This window comes from Gallinula chloropus (assembly GCF_964237585.1).
Source record: "Gallinula chloropus genome assembly, chromosome: 7".
NCBI classification, from domain to species: Eukaryota; Metazoa; Chordata; class Aves; order Gruiformes; family Rallidae; genus Gallinula; species Gallinula chloropus.
In genome coordinates, this window is record NC_140092.1 from 24882913 (window position 1) to 24904558 (window position 21646).

The window sequence follows — 21646 nt, forward strand, 5'->3', positions numbered from 1 at the left end:
GACTCCCTTCCTGCAGTCATCAGAGCCCAAAGGGCAAGGTGGAAATTATATTAAAGTGAAAGTTAATCTATCTGAAGTCTCACTGTCTTCCTCACCAGAGGAAAAGGGAGTAACTTCTCTCAAGTAGGAAGGTGGGGACAATATTTCCTCTTTCAATACTAGGCACCAACCCTACAATGTAATCCCAAAATGAATGTATTTTCCCAGTAAACTCACTACTTTACATGATAGCAAATTGCAATTCATTAGCATAAATTCATTCTCTAACCAACCCTACCCCACTCAGTCTTGTGTTGCTATAATCCCAATATCTCGCTTCTGAACACTGTCTGCATGTAGCCAATAGCACTCAAACACTTATGTAAGGAATTGTAAGGGATAGAACAGTTCTTTAAACAAAGGAAAGATTATTGTATCTGTTAAGTATATATTTTAATTTTAGTCTTCTAATGCATTTATAAGTGCTTCCCACAAATTACTTGCCATCTTTTTCCTTTAGGACTTACAGCTTAAACTACATTTCAGAGATGTCTTTGATCTGAATGTTAAAAATAAGTAGATAAAAGGTGCCAGAGTCCTTTAATTCTGGAAGGATGTTGGGTGATGAACTGCAAGGTTCAAATTCTGACCTGCACAACCACAGAGTGGAACTTCATTATTTCAGTTCTATGGAGAACCAAAAAGACCCGATTTCCTTAGTGGTCCCAAAAGATGCAGTGATTGACAAGCAGATAATAAGAAACTGGAGTTCTAAGAAATATGGACTATCTTTAAATTTAGAGGAAATGAGAAAAACAGAAGGGTCTTTTGCTGTTCAAGTGAAGCAAAGATTAAGAATAAAGGGAATAATAGTAATAAATATTCAGATTAAATAAATATTCAGGACAGGAGAAAAGTAAATTACTAAATCATAATGTGCTCCAAATTCAGATTAGAAAAGACTGATCTTGAGACAAAAATATATCTTCCTCGAAAACAGACTTAAGTAAAATTGGAGAAAAGATAGATTGGCTGCCAGTAAGAGAAATATTTTCTAATGGATAAACTGTATTTTGGGGAGAAGAAAAACATTAATTTTCAGGCTTAAACATAAAAAAGTATCAACTGAAATATTCCTGAGATTTTGCTTGCCAGGAAATAAAACCCACTAAAACCGACCCCCTCTCCCCCCCCCCCCCCATTTATTTGTTGATTCGTTCTGCATACAAACAATGCAGAATCATTTTCTCCTTCTGATAGCTGCTTTGAAAGCAGCGTGGAGTGGTAAGAAAGCACACAGAGGAGTTTCCTCATAGCTATTTCTCAAAGTAAATTCCAAAGGAAAGCCACTGTTGATTTCTTTCATAGTAGATATGACAAATATGGAAATTCAGTGGAAGGTATTGTTGGCATTTCCTAGTGCCACAGAATTCCCAACGATTACATCGTCCCACTTGCACGTATGTCTGCCTGTTCTTAGACACGGTTTGCCTTCCAAAGGAACGGCAAAAAGTTCCTAAACCCCACATGATCTTTGGTCAAATGCATTAGATAAATTATAATTGCTAATAATGTTTCAGCCCAAAATGTTGCATCTTTCTTATTCACACATTCACAGCACACAGTACCAAGTTATTAAAAATAACACTGACTTTACTTGTGGGAACAATTACTTACCGGTTTTAATTGATGTCTTAATATTTTCTCCTTTTTTTGAGGTTTTTGCCACATTACAGGCATTGTGGAGAGGGTTGTACATTGAAAAACAGAGGCTGGCTGTGGATATGGTCATTAGGCGCTGCTATGGTATACAATAGAAATCCCATGCTCATTAATAGCAATCATCAGCCCTATAAATCAGTGTAGAGCTTACCCATGTTGACTAAGTGCTCCCAAACAATGGCACAGACAGTGAGAAGACTGCTGTAGCCCATAGGTATCAAAATAAAGTAGAAAGAACTAAATCCATTCTGTACAGAACAAAAATGGGATTATAAAGTTTGGTTTACGTCTGGCATTCATCCACCCGAGCCAAAAGCAGCTAGAGAAAAGTGATATACAGTGATCTTCTCAGTAGAAAAAAAAATGGGGAAAAGAACAGCATTCCTGCCATTGAAAGAAACCTCAATGAAATGCTTTCCCCCCCCCGCAAATGTGACTGCAGCTTTCGCAGAGTGCCAAGTCACAAACCCCACTTCCATCTCCCTGTCCCCTAGAATGCTCCCCTGGTGCAGAATGTCACCACGACTCTTCATGACCTGCCTCCAGCAAGCCTCTGGCACTGGAGCTATTCCTTCCAGACCCGCCCTTTTACAGAGACACAGAGGTACACGGCTTTTGAAGATGATGTGCTCTGCCAACAATTTAGCATCTTTATCAGCCTCAATCATCCTACCATCCACACAGTCTTTGCAACTCAAAGGTGCCATGTTAAGAAACTGTAAGTTCTTTCTCTTATATATTCCTTTGGCAATTGCTAGCTTCCTCTTCTGTCATTAACTTTTTGTTTCTAAACTTGGTCTGATTCTCTTTTTCTTAGAGAAAACTCTGTGAAAGATCCTCCCCTTTAATCCTGGGTTTGTCTTGGGGGTTTTATTATTATTTCTTTAACAATTTCTTTATGATTACTCTCTGGCAACTGATGGCTCTGCCCATCAGGGTATATTGTTTGATTCCTCAGTTTGTCCAGAAGAACATATGTCTCAGTGTCCCCTTTGGCACAAGCATGCTTTGCTTCAGTGAGGAATGTTCAGTACATACCCATTTTCTATCACTAGTCTGGAGGTAGGAACCCCTCCTGACAGAAGAGCATGAAAGCTGACCTCAGTAGAGAAAGGGGACAGAAATATCAAAGAGTTCTCAGAATTAAACTGAAGTAAACAATGGGCAAAGTATAAAGTTGCCCAAGAAGCTATCTTTCTTTAAAAAAAAAATCATTATGAGCTAGCCACAATCGAATATTGAAAGCATGTGTTATGCTATATTATGTTAAGATAACTTTAGCCAGGTTAAATTACCCATTGAATTGCACAGGGGGCAGACTGGCATGTTTATAGCATGTCAATTATTGAACAAGTTTAAAAGAACATTTTTTGGTACATTTAATGCCCTTAAGTGGGTTTAACATACAAATGAATATCACTTAATCCATATAAGCATTTAAAATACATTTACCCATAAGAAACTTCTTCCCCTTTCCTTCTTAGACAAAGTCAAGCTAAGCAGACAGGTTTTGTGTTAGGAGACAAAACTAAACAAGTTTGAGCTCAAACCCAAAGGTCAAGCAAGAATTGTCATCCCTTATCTTCAAGAACAACAAAAACCTCAGTTGGTGACCCTCAAGACAGGGCATAATGGACATGAAGAAAGCATTGAAAAGGCACTGAGACTAAAATACAATGGCATTCTAGCACCTCCAAATTATCAATCTGAGCCTTTGTTCTGCAAACAAGCCCAGGGGCTCACCCCTTTGCAACCTGTGCTGCTGTGCTGGCAAGGGCAGCCCATGCCAGACAACAGAGTATTGGGTGGTGAGGTATTTGTACACCCCACCAGATGTGTGGGAACAGAAGGGAAATCATAGAATCATAGAATGGCATGGGTTGGAAGGGACCACAAGGATCATAGAGCTCTAAAACCCTGCCTCAGGCAGGGCCACCAACCTCCAGGCCTGGATCTACACAAGGTTGCCCAGGTACTCATCCAACCTGGCCTTGAACACCTCCAGGGATGGGGCATCCACCACCTCTCTGGGCAGCCTGTCCAGCACCTCACCACTCTCTCTGTAAAAAACTTCCCCCCAACATCTAATCTAAACCTTCCTTCCTTTAGTTTTAATCCATCCCCAGGGGGATGACCTGCTGGACCCACTCCTCCTGATGCACCCCAGGATCCCATTGGCTCTCTTAGCCCCCAGGGCACACTGCTGGCTCATGACCAACCTGTCATCAACCATGACCCCCAGGTCCTTCTCCACAGAGCTCTTCTGCAGCAGGTCATCCCCCAGCCTGTACTGATACAAGCAGTTACTCCTTCCCAGGTGCCAGACTCTACACTTGCTTTTGTTGAATCTCGTCTGGTTTCTCCCTGCCCAGCTCTCCAGCCTGTCCAGGTTTCGCTGGATGGCAGCACAGTGTTCCTGTGTGTCAGCCACTCCTCCCAGCTTTGTATCATTGGGTACTTGCTGAGGATACCTGTGATATTCCAGAGGGTATTATTGCATGCCACAAAGCATATTACCTGAAAACTACGTGAAAGCTTTCACCTGACATTTAGCATTGCTCCCTGCCCATAGAATCCAGAATTTCTTCAGTTTGAGTTGCAATTCTCATACACATTCTTCATTTTAATTAGATGTAACACTTAAAAGTATGGAAAATTTCCTTCACTTCCCAATAGCATCTGTTCCCTATGAAGACTTGCAGCTTTAAACCATTGTGTAAAGTCTGATATCAAGCATGACTGGAAATCTGGGCTGTCTGTTTTACTAAATTGAAGTTAGCACCCAAACAGTCCTCAAATGTAAATACTGGCTGTTCAGAAAAGTTTTCTGTATTTAAGTACAAAATGCTATAAGGAGCAAAATTAGCAAAATGTAAATTTTAGCTTTTTTTTTTTGTATTTCTACAGTGCTGTAAAAGAGAAAGGCATTAATAATTTTTCAGCATCCTTTAAGACAAAACCACTGTGGAAAATTTTGCATTCAACTGGAGAATAGCATGTTCTTAACGGACATTCTGAATTACGAGTAGTAACAGTATTTGATGCCTTATGGCATTTAATTAGTTATCATTCAACTCAAAGATTTTGTTGAGTGGAAGTACGTTTTTCACAGGGAAATTCAGAGGGGGATAAAAGTATTGTGTGACAATCTCAGGGAAACTTTCCCTGTGCTTATACATAAACACAATGCAAGCGCGTCCTTTGCAATAGAAAAACTGATGAACCAGATTTTCTGGAAAGAACATTGAGAGTTGCCCCACCCCTGCCTGCCTGCCTCCCTCGCCATTAGTAGGCATTATGGTAGGTTACCACACACTAAGTTCATTTAGCACTCACTAAATTTCCCAATTGCTGAATCCTCTTTTATAGCACACACACACACACACACACACACAAAACCCATCCAAAAGCAAGTGAAAACAAAAAATCCTTTCAACAGTATAACCCAACAGCCCATATTTTTAAACAGTTGTAATCTGAGATTAACACTGAAATACTTTTATGCTCCTACAAGTCAAACGGACCATGGAAATTCAGGATTTGCCTTTTTCTAAAAGGCAAACCTTACAAACCGTTGTGTCAGTGATGCAGTAATCTCAAGGATGAATCACATTGAAAGGTCAAAAATTTACTTCCGTCTATTGTAGGAGAAGCGCTTTTATCTTCACTAGCTTCAGTTCTTTTAATTTTAACAGATCATATAGCAAATGTTCTGCACAGATTTGAGCAGAGTTTTGTAACTGAAAGGCGCCTTTGGGAACTGCTCCTTCAATGTTCTGTACAATATAGCTCCTGATATTTCAGAGATGGGACAATCAGCCCTGGGAAACTATCATCTCTAGCATTGACACTCAGCTTAAATATTGTGCTGTTCACATTTATTCTTTTACTCCTACATATATTCTTTAATGTGCTCGAAACAATTTCACTCTGCTCTGTAGTCATCAAACCCCGTGTGAGAGCCAAAGCACTTTGTCTTTTTCCATCTTAGCTTCCATCCACTTCATTATGTGGCCACTCACCTGACATGTGCCTAAAAAGCACCAGTTTGAGCATGGAACAAGAGAAAGGTCATTGAGCACGCTCTGAAGGACTCTATATTCCTAATGATTATTAGTATTACTTGTATTTGGAAAGTTGCTATCACAGGGTAAACACTATCTAACATATATGCATAGACTGCATATGTATATGTGTGTGTCATACCACTTAATCTTGGATTAAGATGGGATTCAATATGTTATGAGCAAAGAACATTCCTAATTTTCACCACCTTTAAGCATATGAGATCTAAAAAGGAATAAAGCAATTAGAGAAATAACATTAAACTCTGCATTCAAAGTTATGGCAATTCTCCTCTCACTTATGCATCTGCCATGGGAAAGAATCCCAGACATACTGATCTCAAACACATCACTTTCACATGACCACACAGAATCACCCTACAAAAGGTCTCGGAAACACATTCTATAGTGTTCTTCCCTTCAGCTTGCCCAGTCTAAACTTATTCCTCAGTTACTCCAGCTCCACTATTTAACATAGAACAGTAGGATGTTACGCACAAAGGGGCCTGAATGAATCAACGTCACCAACAGCAAAACCCCCACAAAACAACAACAAAAGCAGAAAAAAGCCTTGAAAAAATATCATCTAGACTCAATTCCGTGTTTGTTAAAGGAATCCTGAAGGGAGTAAAAACCACTCCAAGTTTAAAGAAAATGAGTATTTTCTTAACCTTTAAAAATTATTGTTAATAATAATTATTTATTTATTAGCAAATGGAAGAGAGAGAATATTAAAAGCAGACTGGGAAAGAAAAATGGGGAAAAGATAACATGGACACTTGCTCTGGTTCCCAGCCTCACACATTCTCAACTCCTTTTGACTACCCAGCAGCAAGCTGCTGCTCTCTTTTCCTCTCGGAAATATGAGCACGGGAATCCCACCCAGTTAATAAATTATGTATCGAGGTTAAAAATACCTATTTTTTTAAAAAAAAGCTACAGTAATATTTCTCCCTGAACTTTGAAGTAAATTACCTTGGACATGTTGATTGCACTCAACTTCTTGTGCCAACAGCCTGAAAAATGAACTAAATGAGAATGCAGCGGAGCAGCATTATAAAAATACAGAAATTATGAACTTTTGGGATTTCACACACATCCACAGTCTGGAAAGAAAAAACAGTAATATATGAGTAGCAATGCAAGTGTTAAAACAACCAAAAGACACCCATACAGACATTTGGGTTTGTTTTTATTTTTATAAAAAAAGATCAGATTTATTAGTGCCAACGTATGTTCATAGTAAGGTAACAGAAACTAAGCTAATCTGAGTAGCAACTTACATCAAAGGATATCAAAATAATATTTCTTGTAAATGAAATATAATACTTCATTTAAACTTGATTCTTGCCAACTAGAAGTCCTTGTAATCTGTCTATGAAGCCTTTAAGGAAAAGTTGCTACAGTCAAACAGGGTCCTGACAGAACTTGGCACATAAAGAAACAATTCATTTCTCACCCGTTCAGTAAACTCTCACTCCCCTGGAGCACTCACTCATACAATACTTACATAATGCATATACATTATGACTAAAGCCACGTAACGGCCTAAAGCACATAGAATACCTCAGTTCTAAACGTAACACATCTCTATGTCAAAAGCAGGTCACTGTATTTACAGCAGATGATCTTGCTCTGCAGATGGGGCTTTTGCTCGAAGATGCTTTTGGTAGCGTACGCCAACGTCCAAAGTCATCGAGTTCTTTATCAAATGAGAGGTGTATCTACAGGAAGATCTGTCTGACCGTGTGCGAGGATTCTAAGGCAATAGTAGTAGTTGTTCCACAGGACTGGCGCTGCCATTGCAACCCGCTCTCCCTCGAAGCGGTAAAGCCTTCCTTCTCCAGATGCAGCCAGGCGTAGTGAGACATTCATGATCCGCAAGCTGTTGGCTCAAAAGTCTAAAACTTCTTGGTTTGTTTTTTGTTTTTAATGTTCATGGAATAGCACCATAGGAATTCACTCTTGACAACAAACAAATCCTGGGTCTGCTCTTCTGTTTTGCTTCTTTCGCCACCACGGATACTCTTACTCCCAGAAAACAAGCTCTTTGGGAAACCTCCCTCTTGGATAATACTACTGCAGCTTCATTTCTGATTAGCTAAACCAGACAATCAGCTCATTCACAAAGAGATCCAAAGAAATAAAGCTTAGTAGTGTTTCCAAATAACTGCTAAAAAAATGTATTTGGTGAGAGGAGTTTCAGATGATCCTTTCCTATTTCTGTTTCTCATGGATACAGATTTCTATTTGGGACAGGTTTTCATCTCAGTCTCTATGTTCAGTGCAAAATAAGAGCACATCATCGGAGATAGCTTACTTAACCAGTAAACCAGACATTTTCAGACACACTGTTCAAACTCAGTCACCGAGCGATGACTGATGTAACAGTTCAGACTTCTTAGTCATTAGTAAAACAAAATATTCTAAAGATCAGTTACGTTTCAGAAGAAGGATTTTCCAGTTTCAAAATACTGATAACCTGATATGACAGATGAATTTGTAAAAAATACCAAACAACACAGGAAGACCTTCCCATTTCATACCTCCTTTTGAGTCCATGTACGCAGGATACAAAGTCAAAGCAACTAAGATATAAGGACAGTATTTTGAGTGCGTGACCTGAAAGAGCTTTTTTTTTTTTCCTTCTGGACACCTTACAATCGTCAGAAGGAAGAACTACCTGCAGGGTCACTTCCCCTGAACACAGCTGACTGAATTTGCACACATCTGTGACAAACATCAAGCCATGAACAAAAGCTTTTATATTCTCCCTGCATGCAAAGTCCTTTCACGAGCTTTGCAGAGACAGTCACATATGGAGCCCGCACATCATCATCTATCATCTCGTCTATTCCACTGGGATAGGTGGGGATTGTTGTTTTGGTTTAGTTTTTTTTTAAATTCTATTTAATTTTATTTCAGTCTCTGGTCTTATAAACCATCATTTCAACTGAACTCATACAAACATTTGTGCTAGTAACTTCAGTTTAAAAAAGAAAGAAAAAGTCACGCCTCCCCTCTTTCCCCCGTGCACTCTTTCTCTCTCTCTCCCCTTTTCTGGCATAGAGGTTCTTGAGTTATTTTTTGGTGTGCACACTATCTGGATACTTTATACTTCTGTATCGTATATGAAATCCTTTCTTGTTGATTGTATCATCAGTGTGGAAGTGAAGTAAAAGAGCTTCCCCTGCTGAATAAATTTCTTCTGGCGGCTAAAATAAATGAATAAACAAACTGATTAACTGTCCACTCTGTGTATTTAGACCCTTCATTTACATTTATTTTTTTGTTAATAAAAAATTCTTTTTGTACTCGATTTGTATTGAGTATAACTGCAATCTTTTCTTATGAGCAAAGAGACCAAAGCTCCAGATGTAGACTTCTGGAGTGATAGAAGTGACTGGGCAGGATCATATACAATATTCTAAATTTAGATAAACAAGTTACTCCAGGACCTATTTTCCATCTTGTTCTTCAAAACAACTTTTTTCCCCCCATAAAATCAGATTGAAGTAGTAGGTGAGTGCAAGTGCTCCCCAAGATCCCCTCCCCATGCAAAATGTGGCTTCTTCATTCAAACAGAAAGAGCTTCAATGCGATACTTCTCACTGCTGCTGTATCTTTCTGTCTCTAAGGAGAAAAATGCCGTTGGGGTGCCATTAAACACTCCACTGTCAGCAACCTAAGGCTTAATATAAGATTACAAAACTTCATTCAAAAACTGGTTAAGAAAGTTTTTGAAAATATTTCAAGGGAATGCTTGTACTACACATCTGTAAATGTATATATATATATATATATATATATAAAATCTAGAGCAGATAATCTTATACCTTCATTATAAGGTACAGTCACTGAACCCCATCCTTTCTGGTGCCTTTCCTTCCCCTGTCCTGTCTTCTCTTTGTTGTGGAAATAATAGTAGAAACCTTCTGTACCTGGTTACTTACCCCAGATCCACAGAACCGTCCAAGTCTCATGGCTGCCTTATCATGACCATCAAAGAGCTCCACGTAATCATAACCACAGTCTGCCTCTTCTTCAACCTCAAAAGTCTGAAACATTAACTCGACCCGATAGCCACGCTCTGCCACAAGGAGCCAGTCACAGTCTGCCTGAACCGGATAGTTGTTATCACCAAACTGAGCGTGTGAGTACAGATCTTTGGGCTTGGTTTCAGCTTTCAGCCGACCACCACACTCTGAACAGAATGAGAAAAAAGATGAAGATGCTTATTCAGTAGAAATTAGCATTTTCTTTTCATAGATGCCCAGCCACTCGTTCAGGTTGAGTGCACCTTTATGCCGTGAGCATACAAGGTGTAAAGCAAAGTACCCAGCATTCTGAACTTTCCCTATGTAAATCCTGGTTCATAACTACAGAAAATTTATTGCATTTCAAAGTTTTACAGTAAAGACCGAATGGCAGGGAACACCAAAGTTGTAAGGAATGCAGTTCAAGAGGAAGGACATCCTTCAAGTGGCCTTTGGAGAGGTGCCTGTGGTCAGCAAGGCAATTACTCTATGTGGGGCATCCTCATTTCAGCAGTGACAGCCTTTCTACATGACACCATTTGCAAGTGGCAGGGGACAGCAGATCTAATAAGCAGGCAGGCAGCCAGCATTCAAGTGCAAAAGTCTTGTGTTTCAGCTTTACCCACTGACACGGTACCCAGAGCACCAGCTCAACACTAAACACCACCAGTCCCTCACTAGTCTTTTTGCTGTGTCGTTTGTGAATGTGGACAGGTCTTTCTCTGGCCAGGAGAAAATTGCTACTATCAAAGAAAATCTTGTACCTGAAGCTTCAAGAGCAGGAACTTTTGAAGCAAATCCTCAGCCAGAGATCTTCACCCTATGCCAACATGTTATTTTCAGTATAAATCTCTATGTGCACATGGTATGTGCACAAATGTAAGTGTTGCCTTAAAGCTACTCATAGCTGCTCAAAGACACAGCATGGCCAGGGCAGGGATTGTGTGCCTGTACTCGGCACTGGTGAGGCCACACCTCGAGTGATGGGTTCAGGTTTGGGTCCCTCACTACAAGAAGGACATCAAGGTCCTGGACTGTGTCTAGAGGAGGGTAACCAGGCTGGGGAAGGAGCTGGAGGGCAAATCCTATGAGGAGCGGCTGAGGGAGCTGGGGTTATTCAGCCTGGAGAAGAGGAGGCTGAGGGGAGACCTTCTCCCCACCTCCACTGACCTGCCAGGAGGGTACAGAGAGGTGGGCGATGGTCTCTTCAGACAGGTGACAAGAGAAAGGACAAGGGGAAATGGCACAAAGCTGCACCAGGGCAGGGTCAGATCAGATGATAGGGAAAAGTTCTTCCCTGAAAGAGTTGTGGGGATGTGGAACAGGCTGCCCAGGGAGGGGGCTGAGTCACTGACCATGGATGTGTTTAACAGACAGGTAGATGAGGTGCTCAGGGATATGGTTTAGCACAGGACAGGAGCGGTTGGACTCGGATGATCTTAAAGGTCTTTTCCAACCTGGTGATTCTGTGATTTTGCTCTGATTTCTCATTGAGAACAAGCCATCCTCTACAGCACCCATAAAAACACCAAATAGCTTGAACCAAAACCTGAGATTCACAAACATGGGTCAATATTTATAAATGAATGCACAGCAAATTCTATCTCCATTTTGATCAACTGTAGCTATCACAAATGGGTCATTTTATAACCCAGAAAAACTGCATTTCGAAGCTTCGGTGACTTGATAATTTGAATTTGACTTTAGTGTCAGACTCCACTCACACCGAACATGACTGATTGCAATGTTATACCGTGAGGAGTCACATTTCAGATGGAAATTAATGACAGTCATGGGCTATATCTTATTTTTTTTTTAAACATGGTGTTTTTTCTTAATGAGACAAGGAAGGAATCAAAGCAGGAAATAAAATTATGCAAGTGGAGCAATTCATTATGCAATTGAAATGTCAAATTTTTTTTTCTTGTTTTGAAGGACGAGATAAGAGCACATGATAAAATTAGTCAAATGAGATAGGTCAAACTGTTATTTCTTATTGGTTTTCTGATTTACTGGGTGGGTTTTTTTCCTATTCTTGATTCCATTTACTTTCTTCCTCTCTTTTTTGTGTGTGTATGACTGGACTGTCGCCAGCAGTATGAACACATCCCCACTTCAGACACAGGACAGCTGCTAAGGAGAAAATGCTCCATGAACTGTCTGTGCTGCTTCCCCTGCTTGCTGCAGTGGACAGGAGCATAAAGCCAAGTTGGCAGCCATACTAGCAAGGGCAGAAAATGGCAATTCCCTTTCCTTTGCCCTTCTCCCATGGACTACAGCATTATCTTTTAGGATAAAGAATTGATTTTAGAAATGACAAGCCGAATTTTAAATTTCTTAAGGAGTAAGTTGTAGTTTCAACAGCCCACATCCAGCCTGTACCATGCAGTGCCACATTAGGAGATGTGGGCCAGGCTGCAATGGGTCTGCTCAGCCTTGACACCATAACTAAGCCACCTGCACCAACCACCACACTTTCCCTTGTGCTGGGTCTGCTCTGCAGCTGGTACAGTGTACACATCTGGCTGGAAGGAAACACATCTGACTGGTAAGATGCTGCTGATGCTTACAGCCTCAGATGAAAGACTTCTTTCTAGGTCAGTTGGGGAACAAAAAACTCCCACTGTCATGTTTCCTGACCTTTCTAGAGGCTTTTAGGCTTCTTGCAAACTTAGGAGCAAATCAAGCAGTAGTTTCTTGAGTGTTAAACAGGCTGGATAGGTAGCAAAACTCAGACCCACACTGTCCGAACTTGTGAAACAAGGTTGTAAGTCTGAGTCAGGATTGCCATAATGAATAATAATAGACACTTGGGAAGCAACATAGGACCTGACATAAACTGAGTGAAACCCCCAAACTGAAAAGCCCAAATTCGTCAGAGACATCCCCCCAGGGGTGACAGATAGGAGCAGGACCTACAACAGACCTGGAACCTCAAGCAGCTGTGGCTGGAGGCCAAGCACCAAAATGAGCCCATCCAGAAAGGAACCAGCTGCCTGTGTTATGGAAACCAAATCACTCCCTGTGCAATGATGCTTAACGTTCTTCTCAGAAGCATTTCTGTAAATTCCTTGTGAATGGGTAATGGCTTTCTGAGAGGGAAAATAGAACAAAATCTCTGTGTTGCACTATAAAATCAGCATTTTATGAATTTTACCTCACCTGGAGAAACCTTTCTGCCCAATCTTTTTATTGAAATTTTACTGCCCCTGCTGCTACAGTTTTATTCTGGGTTTTGGTGGGGTTCAGGTTTTTTTTTTTTAAATATTCAGTGGAATATCCAGATACTGCAATTGTCATTTGGATAGTATTTCAAGCCAAAAAAACGTCACAAGAGGGAAATCAACATCTGCAGCAGTATCTACTAGGATAAGAGGCCATTGAATCATGACGCTGCTGGGAATACAGCAGCACAGACACCTTTGGTGCGAGGAGCCAGTTGCTCTTTCACAGCTGTTATATTACACGGGCCCTTCAACTGGATGAGTTCTGCCTAGAGGTCAGAAGCCAAGGGAACAGCTTCCTCATCCTCCCTATCCTCACACCTGTGTAGGACCGAGCACAACCTTGCCTCCTCCTACTGCAAACTGACATTTATTACTTGCTAGAATAGGTAAAACAGGGAAATGCGATCTAATATCCACACACTTGTCAGATGATCTACTCATTCACGCATGTGTCCACAGCACAGTGGTGAAATCCCCACAGACCTTCTGTGTTTGGCTCAAGGCCACGAGAAAAGACTGTGAGGTCCCAGTTCTCTCACCCAGACAGTACCTCAAAGCACACGCTGGTGATGTGATGTTCCGCTCAGTGAGCAGTTTGGGCAACAGCAGCTGACAGAAATAAATGTCCTTTCTTAGGGATGTAAGCTTCCTAATTTTTACAACACTTAAGAACTGGGCAAATCCTACTCTTCAGGTTTTCTCAGGAAAGCTCTACTATACACGCTAAGAAATTTTTCACAGTTAAGGCACATAAAACTCAGCATATAAATATATATATATGTATCTTTATGAGGGAAATTACAGCAAATCATAACATAAATAGCAATCATTAGAAATTAGGGAATATAAATTTGAGCTTCACTACAAGTGCTCCAGATCTGCAAATTGAAAATGAGAAGAATGAACAAGGCAGTAGCTTTACAACACCTGTTCCTAACAAGGGTTTTGACCTTTATTTATGCTGAGATAATTTAAAAGTGAGTAATTATTATCATTTCTATCTCATTTCCCATCTAAGGGAAGGTGTTACTACGGTAGGGAAGGGGAACAATGGTATGCTTGTAGGAGAGGATTTCCCACAAGGAAAACAAATTATAGGTAGCTACACTTTTCGCTTTCCAGGCCCAGATCATGAATAGTTTGTATAATGTTACCTACCATCTTCCTCTGAAATGGAATTCAAGTTTTAGAATAATTTTTAACAAAGAAGAATGGACAAGAAAGAGAAAATGCTAACATTGATAGGCGAGGGTTGATAGCTGGGCATGATGCATCAACCTAAGGAATAGTCTGGATAGTACCAAATGGTACTAACAGGGACTACCAGCCTTGATTATTACCTTCTATCAGTAACTGCTACCTGCCAGTAAATCTTATGTACTAGCTCTGTTGACTATTTACTGATTAAGAATGAAAGCAGAGAGACATTATGTCTGATGAAGAAAACAACAAAACAAAACCCTCAAAAGCCCCTCATCTTACAGCAAGCACTGGAGCTTCAGATATTCAGCACTAGGGGCCACTGTAAGCCAAGCAACTACAGGGAAATAAGCGTACACACTATGAAAATGCCCCAATAAACCTATTTCTATGCTCGCAAACCAGCATTTTTAATATAAGTGATTTCTTCCAAAGGAAAAACCTAAATGGTAAAATCGAAGGAGATCATATTCTTCAAGTCTTAAGGAAGGCTTTGGTATTGGGGTGGGTTTGGTTTCTTTTTTCGTTTGGCTTGTCTCCTTTGTAGCTCTACAGGAAAGTAATAGCTGTTTATACAAAGCCCAGACTTTTGTTTAAGTTAGAGCAGGAAAGTAATGGAGGTGCATCGCATGCCCCAGTGAAGTACTGCCATTATAAACACCACGAAAAGCTATCGAATCTTTTACAAACTAATGGCATCAATCTTTCTACGCCGGGATCTTCTTTTTATTGGATTTTGTTTCAAAACCTTTTAATCATTTACCTAGAAAATGGAGAGAGACACACACAAAGAGGAAGAGAGAGATGGAGAAGGAAATGTCTGAACTATTAGAAGATACTTTCTGCAGTGTCAGGTTTTCCTACTGTTCTTAAGGTTTCATTACATTTAGTTGGAGCATTATCTTATCTATTAACTCATCCCATTCCTAGACAAAAAAAAGTCCAAAGAACACTAAAGAACAAAGGGAAAGCTCTTAGCAAAGCACGTCCTGGTTTTCTGACCTGTAGAGTGTGTTGCTTGGAAGCCTTTTCTTTGAACTGATGCATCTGAAATAAAGCGGAGGAACATTTTGTTGCCAGTAGCGATAAGAGGATCGGGTATCCTATTGCCGCATAAACGTCCCAGAATCGGTGATTTTTCACTTTCCCCATCAAACACTTCCAAGTGGTCATAAGCACATTCTTGGTGTTGTTCTATCTCAAATTCATTGAAGGTCTGGGAGGGGAAAAAAGCAAAATTACTCAATGTAGCGCTGTATTTACTGTGCCTACATGGTACATGTGCATTGACAGTACTCTTCACATTCACAGAACTGTAGGGGTTGGAAGGGACCTCAAGACATCATTGAATACAGAGTACAAAGTACATGTAGTTCAGGTGACAGATTTCAGTATTACGGCCTCTACAAGGCTGTAGCTTTAAATACCATACTGATGTTAAGAAAGTGGAATTTTCAGGGGGAAAAAAAGTGAATTTTCAGAAATAAGCCACAATTTATGGTGAAATTCAAAATCTGTTTTGCTCAACAGCATCACATAAAAGCAGCGAGTATACACGCTCCCATAGGCAGCCACATAGAGGATCATTGGAGAAAAAAAACCTACACCACCACAACAAAACAAACAAACAAAAGAAGATCCACTCAGGGATTAAGAAGATATGCTTAAAAGGAAATAAAACCGAGCTATGGAGTACTGACTAAATTATAGAATCATGCATTCACCCTGGTACACCAAAGCAAATCTGACCTACCAAATCCCTTGGGGAATCTAGATGGTGCGAGATGCAAAGGTAATTTATATTAACAGCTGACCTGAAGGAAATAGAAAGAACTAACAGAGTCTCTTTTGCCCAAAGAACTGGAACATTTGGAATAATTCTGTGAAAAGCCAGGAGCTGCATGATGCAGTGGATGTGGGGGTTCATTGCACAGGAAAATCTGGGGGTTTTGTTAAGGGGGATGAAACTACAGAGGGAGTGAGACTGGCTGTACAGCCGCTCCTCCTGATGCTCTGAAACTGTGGTCAGCCAAGTACGTGTTGTCATTTATACAACAAATAAAATGGGGTGGGTTAAAAAGAAAACAAAGCTGGAAGACTAACTGTAAGGGAGTTAGTCAAATACAGATTTGAGTCAAGCCACCTTGGAATCAAGGGGAGCGATAGATCCAAGAGCTGCCTGCAAAACTTGGCTTTTCTTTAGAAGCAAGTTTTGTTCACCGCTCATCTGTACAAAAATATTTCTCTCCAGGAAGCACTTCTTGGCATGAACTGTAAGACACACCTATATTTTTTAATATTTGGCTTATCACGGGGATCCCTAAGCCTGCAAGGGGGTGGCACATGTTATGCTGGGTCCCACAAAGAAGAACAGAAAAAAGTCCTAAATCTGTTGTAAGTCTAAAAGTCAATTCAATCAATTACAGACAGAATCCAAGGAATTTTTTTCTTTTTTTTTAAATGAAAATCAAATCTTATTCTGTCTTTTAATAGATCAAAATACCTAGTATTTCAAAACATCCAGAGACAGTCTCTTTTTTTGTTGTCATTTTAAAAGAAAGTGGTCATTTCCCAGGAATGGGCTAAAAGCAGCCTTGAAACGAGAACTGACACAAATTTTCCTTAAATTTGAACAGGAGAGAATAGTTACCCCAACTTTATCTCTGTTACTCCAATGATTTAATAAAGTTGGTAGTGTGGTTAAATCACACTCCTCCTTCCTGGGGTAAATACTTTTGGATACCTAGGCATCATGACTACAGTAGTCCCTGTTGCACTTATGAAAGTGGGAATGGTATACAGAAGTGTTACATACAGCTTCTGAACATCCAGCCCCTTTCCATCTGTAGCACTCAACTGAGCAGATACATCGATGGCACTTCAGGATAGCTGCACGGATGTGACACATAAGCCTGTCTCTATAAACATCGAGCCAATTCGCTTATGAAGACCTCTCTCTCAGCTACATCCATTTGCAAAGACTTCTTTATCTACACTTCTCATTTAAAAATTCTGAAGTGCATATCTGTTTTTTTCATAGGCTTCTTAATGACACCGAGTGCTTAACCTGAGCCTCTTCTGAAGATGCTTTTCAATTATTGGGGTGAGAGCAATCACAATGTGAGATCAGTTCTCATACACGAAGCACAGCCTCACAATGCCTGTGGCTTATCACAGAGAAATCAACTCTCCCCTTGTTCAATCTGACAAAGTAAACCACGAGGAGCAAGCTAAAATATGGTGTGAAAGTCCAAGTTAATAAACATACTTATCTATAGCGTAAGCATGGTATTAACATGACTGGCATTGCTGATGTGACACCTTGCTACGTTAGACAGACCTTAAGGATATTATACTCATAGAATTTAGTAGCTTGATCCCACCAGATTGCACAGAAAAGCATATTTCAGATTCAAAATCACAGAAGTATTTTTTTAAATTCTATCTAGTAAAATTCTGCCTAATTTTTCAAATTGCACTTGCAAAAGGCAATTAAAAAACTTTTTTAATGTACAGCAGTGATATTTCACTGAAGAAATCCGAATGCTGGAATCTTGCCCATTGAGGTTAAAAGGACTGATAAAGCTTTTCCAGCAGCATGCTTGTACCTGGCTGGTTTTGGGTTACTCAGACAGGATGAAGGCAGCTTCCTTTGTGTCAGCAAGGAGGGCACCTGAATCAAAAAACTTTCCCTCTCTGAATGGAAACAGCATGCACACCACTAATTTTCTGCAACCCCTACATTCCCCTGAACAGCTCTACCATTTTACTTCTGGTGAACAGGGATCAAGACATGATCCCACATCAGAACCAGTAAGAGGAGTTATGGTTGTAGAATCACTGAATCACTAAATGGTTTGGGTTTGAATAGACCTAGTCGTGTTAGGTTGGAAGATCACCTAGTTCCCACTCACCCCCCACTACACCAGGTTGCCCAAAGCCCCATCCAGCCCAGCCTTGAACCCTGCCAGGGACGGCAAACGCTTACTAAATCATTTTATCAGATTTAAAAATGATCTCGAAGTGGGAAAGCCTCCTGAGCAGATCCATGCCTTCAGCTTTTTACAAAAGCTAGAAAACCTGAATAGATCTGCAAAGCTTCCTAAGCTCTGCGAGCCTGTCTCCAGCCACCAGCACTGTCCTCAGCCAGCTGGACACAAAGGTCGTTTAACTTACTTAGATTGCTCTTCAACTCATACTAAAGTTTGGAGCTACTTTAAAATAAGAATTCCAGATTTTTGTTCTTTCTATATTCTTCCCCTCCTTGAGAAGTGGAGAGGGCTGTTCATTGCTTCTAATTTTGATTATTCTCTACTTTGGAGTTTGCATAAAGGGGCCTTTGTCATGTTTGTCAAAACTTTGTGCAAATGTTATGAACTGAAACAAAAGTATGGTAAAGTCTGTCAGGTGAAAAGCATTCCCTCTGCCCTTTGTGCTTCCGAGTATTTGAAATCCGCACAAAATTCAATTCCCAGTTCTACGCTATTGAGTTGGCCAGGACTGGACAGGAGGCAGCAGATGTTTAAAACAGCTTACCTCTGGGCTGCAAACTGGTAGCAAAGTTCAGTAACAGTTCTGTATTGTTGAGCAGTCATTTGAGAAGCAGGTTTCGTGGAAGGAAAAAGAAAAAGGAAAGGTAGGCAGCAACTCACCAACTTGACCCTCTGCCCAGGGGTGGCACTGATTTCCCACGTGCACTCCTTTCTACTGGGATACTTGTCAGGCCAGTTGGGACTCGTGATGATGCCATTGGGACTGTGGATCTTCTGTTCACACTCAGCTGTGCCAACAGTGATAACATCAGTTAGTCTGGGGGTCTACATTCAGAGGGAGCCAGAAAAGTACTCTCTTTGTCATGAAAGCCACTGAATGGAAAGGCTCTTTACGAAGACAGAAAAGCACACCCTCTGGCAACCAGTCGGGTTCTTTCCCCTTTGGCAAAGACTTTATGACAATTAACCCAGCATGCTTCTTTCTTGATTGTTGTGAAACACACACTGCTGTTGGCAATGGATGGCTGTGGGGTTTTTTTAATATTAGCAAGGAATAAATATAAGTATTAAAATTTAATTTAATATTTTGCTATTTCCCACATACAAATAAGAAAGAAAATTTGTATGACAACTCTTGATACTCTAATTTCCAATGATATTTCTTGAACAATTTGTTTTTCTCTTCTCCCTGATTTTCATACTGCAGCTACAAAACAATTAGTTTGATTTCTAAACCACAGTTTCCAGGGACAGATATACAGCTCAAGAACAGCTCAGACCGAACTGTGACTATGTACCAAGAACAGCTCAATCATTCACATCATAACTGAATCACCAGAAGTGCATCTCCATGAATAAACATAACTAAAATTTAAAGAAGGCAAGAGAGAAATCACTTTTAGTGTTTGTATTTAGTTTCTTAATGGTCTCAAATTGTTTTAACAGCATCAGAGAATTCTTTGAGAGGAATCTTTTGGAGCAGGTAAGTATCATTCCAGCACCAGTGATAATACAAGTGATTCACAAAAGTCACATCTTTACTCCCAAATTCAATACCCACTAGAATGCAGTCCTGGGAAATTACAGCAGCTCACACAATACTGCACACTCGAGGTTATATGCAGATTATCTAAATTCTACTTAAGCCCCAAAGCTTCTTGGGCATAGCTGCACCTTCAGACAGCACGGGAACTTGACTGGAATTTAGATTGTCTGAATATGTCCCCTAAAATAAACCCAGAAAGTGCAGATACAGTTTCAACCTGACCGCAAGGAGACTAACTGCTACTGATAGGGGCAAATGACAGCTTCACCAAGCTTCTCCACTATTCCTGGATTTAACACAGGGTTAGATAAATCCTCTATCACAGTTCTAAATGTTCCATGCCTCACAGCGCTATTAAAAGTAGTACTCCCTGACAGCAATCCCAAGTTTTCCAAAGTGCATTCCCGTGGACCTCAAACTTTGCCAGACAAATGCTGGGGATGGAGGGGGCAGGAAAGACAGGGATGAGGGCGTGTTTAAGCCCAAATGTATAAGCCCCCATTGCCAAAAACTTTCTTTGCCCATTCTTTTCCTTGGTAGGAGAGCTGCAGAGATCTCCCTGTAGAACAGCTGCACAGCCAAACATTTAAACACCTTCCTACTTACCCTCCTTGCAGTCGTGTTTGTTCTCGTGTAGCACAAACCCATTCCGGCACTGGCAAACGTAGCTTCCCACTGTGTTGATGCACTCATGCTGGCAGCCACCGTTGTCTTTAGAGCACTCATCCTTGTCTAAGAAATACACAACAAGGCAGGGTGAGTATCACAGCTAGCAGCGGTGCTCGTTACCAAAAAGGTTTAGCACAGTGTTTTGAGTCCAGAAAAGGATAAACTAAGGCACAGTCACTCTTCCCAGTGCGGCAGTTTCATGGCTTTAGCCACTCGTTGCTCAGCCTGCAACCTGGCACCATGGCACAAATAAGATGCCTCATCCTCCTGGGAAGCGAGGAGTAGTCCCCCAGGGAGAGGGACACTAGTAAAGTAAGCTAAATCAGTTACCAGCAGCTGCTCTTTCAAGTGGTAAAATTTCACAAATATCTCATCTACAGCTTTGTTTCAGTAACTCACAGGAGTGGGATTTATGTGCAACACAAAAACATGCCAATTTTATGCAAATGCTACAATTTAATAGCAGTGTTTTGAAAGGAACACGTAAGGCCAAACAAGGTTTCAAGCTCTGCACATTAAAAGAAAGGTAATTCATAAACTTTTCAGCAAGTTGGTTTGTTTTTTCCCCAGCAGAGTGACAGTGTGCTTTACTTTTAATGAATCTGGGCATTGCAGAACATCACACAAAGAAAAACATTTCATCAACCCCCCCACCCCCAAACTGGCATTAATTATTTCAAGGAAATCTACAATACAGCATGCAGTTCTATTTATTACCATATAATCCTTTAAAAGAGCTTTTAGTGTGTTAGAAGTAAAGCAGAGAGTAGGGGAGGAAATAGGACCTGCATTAAACAGTTACAAACTCATCGCATGGAAAAAAGCCAAACGAGATTAACAGGCTGTCTCTCTAGCAAGGGGCCTCAGCTGCCACCCTCTCTGTCACTCAGTTGTTGTCGTTTTAGGTGAGGCTAGTCCATTTAAAAGAGGCAGACTGCTCCTGACAATACCTATATATATACATACACATGTATATGTATGCACATGTGGATACCCATATATATATATATAAAAACACATATATAAATCCTGAGATATAGATATAACCATGCACATGTTAACAGCCTGTGTCATTTCAACACACAAAAGAGAGGAGGGAAAGAGCAAAGGAACTGTGGTCATCCCAGAGGTCCAGCTGCTGCTCAGGGTTAGAATGCAGTGCATGCATTTTCCCCAGCCTCATGGACCTTGGGAAGCACCAGCGAGCATT

The 21646-nt window shown here is 40.6% G+C and overlaps 1 protein-coding gene across 3 annotated transcripts in view; it reads right to left on the bottom strand.

Moving 5' to 3' along the window:
• Positions 1-8845: 8845 nt before the first annotated feature.
• The window catches only part of TLL1 (tolloid like 1), a gene marked incomplete at both ends in the record, with an annotated part of 126930 nt that continues 114129 nt past the window's right edge, over positions 8846-21646 (bottom strand). For all 3 annotated transcript variants that reach the window (XM_084266795.1, XM_084266794.1, XM_084266796.1), the window contains 5 exons: positions 8846-8980; positions 9719-9969; positions 15232-15445; positions 18882-19009; positions 20374-20499. In XM_084266795.1, coding sequence (XP_084122921.1) covers positions 8846-8980; positions 9719-9969; positions 15232-15445; positions 18882-19009; positions 20374-20499 — 854 coding nt within the window. The remainder of the gene's footprint in view (positions 8981-9718; positions 9970-15231; positions 15446-18881; positions 19010-20373; positions 20500-21646) is intronic.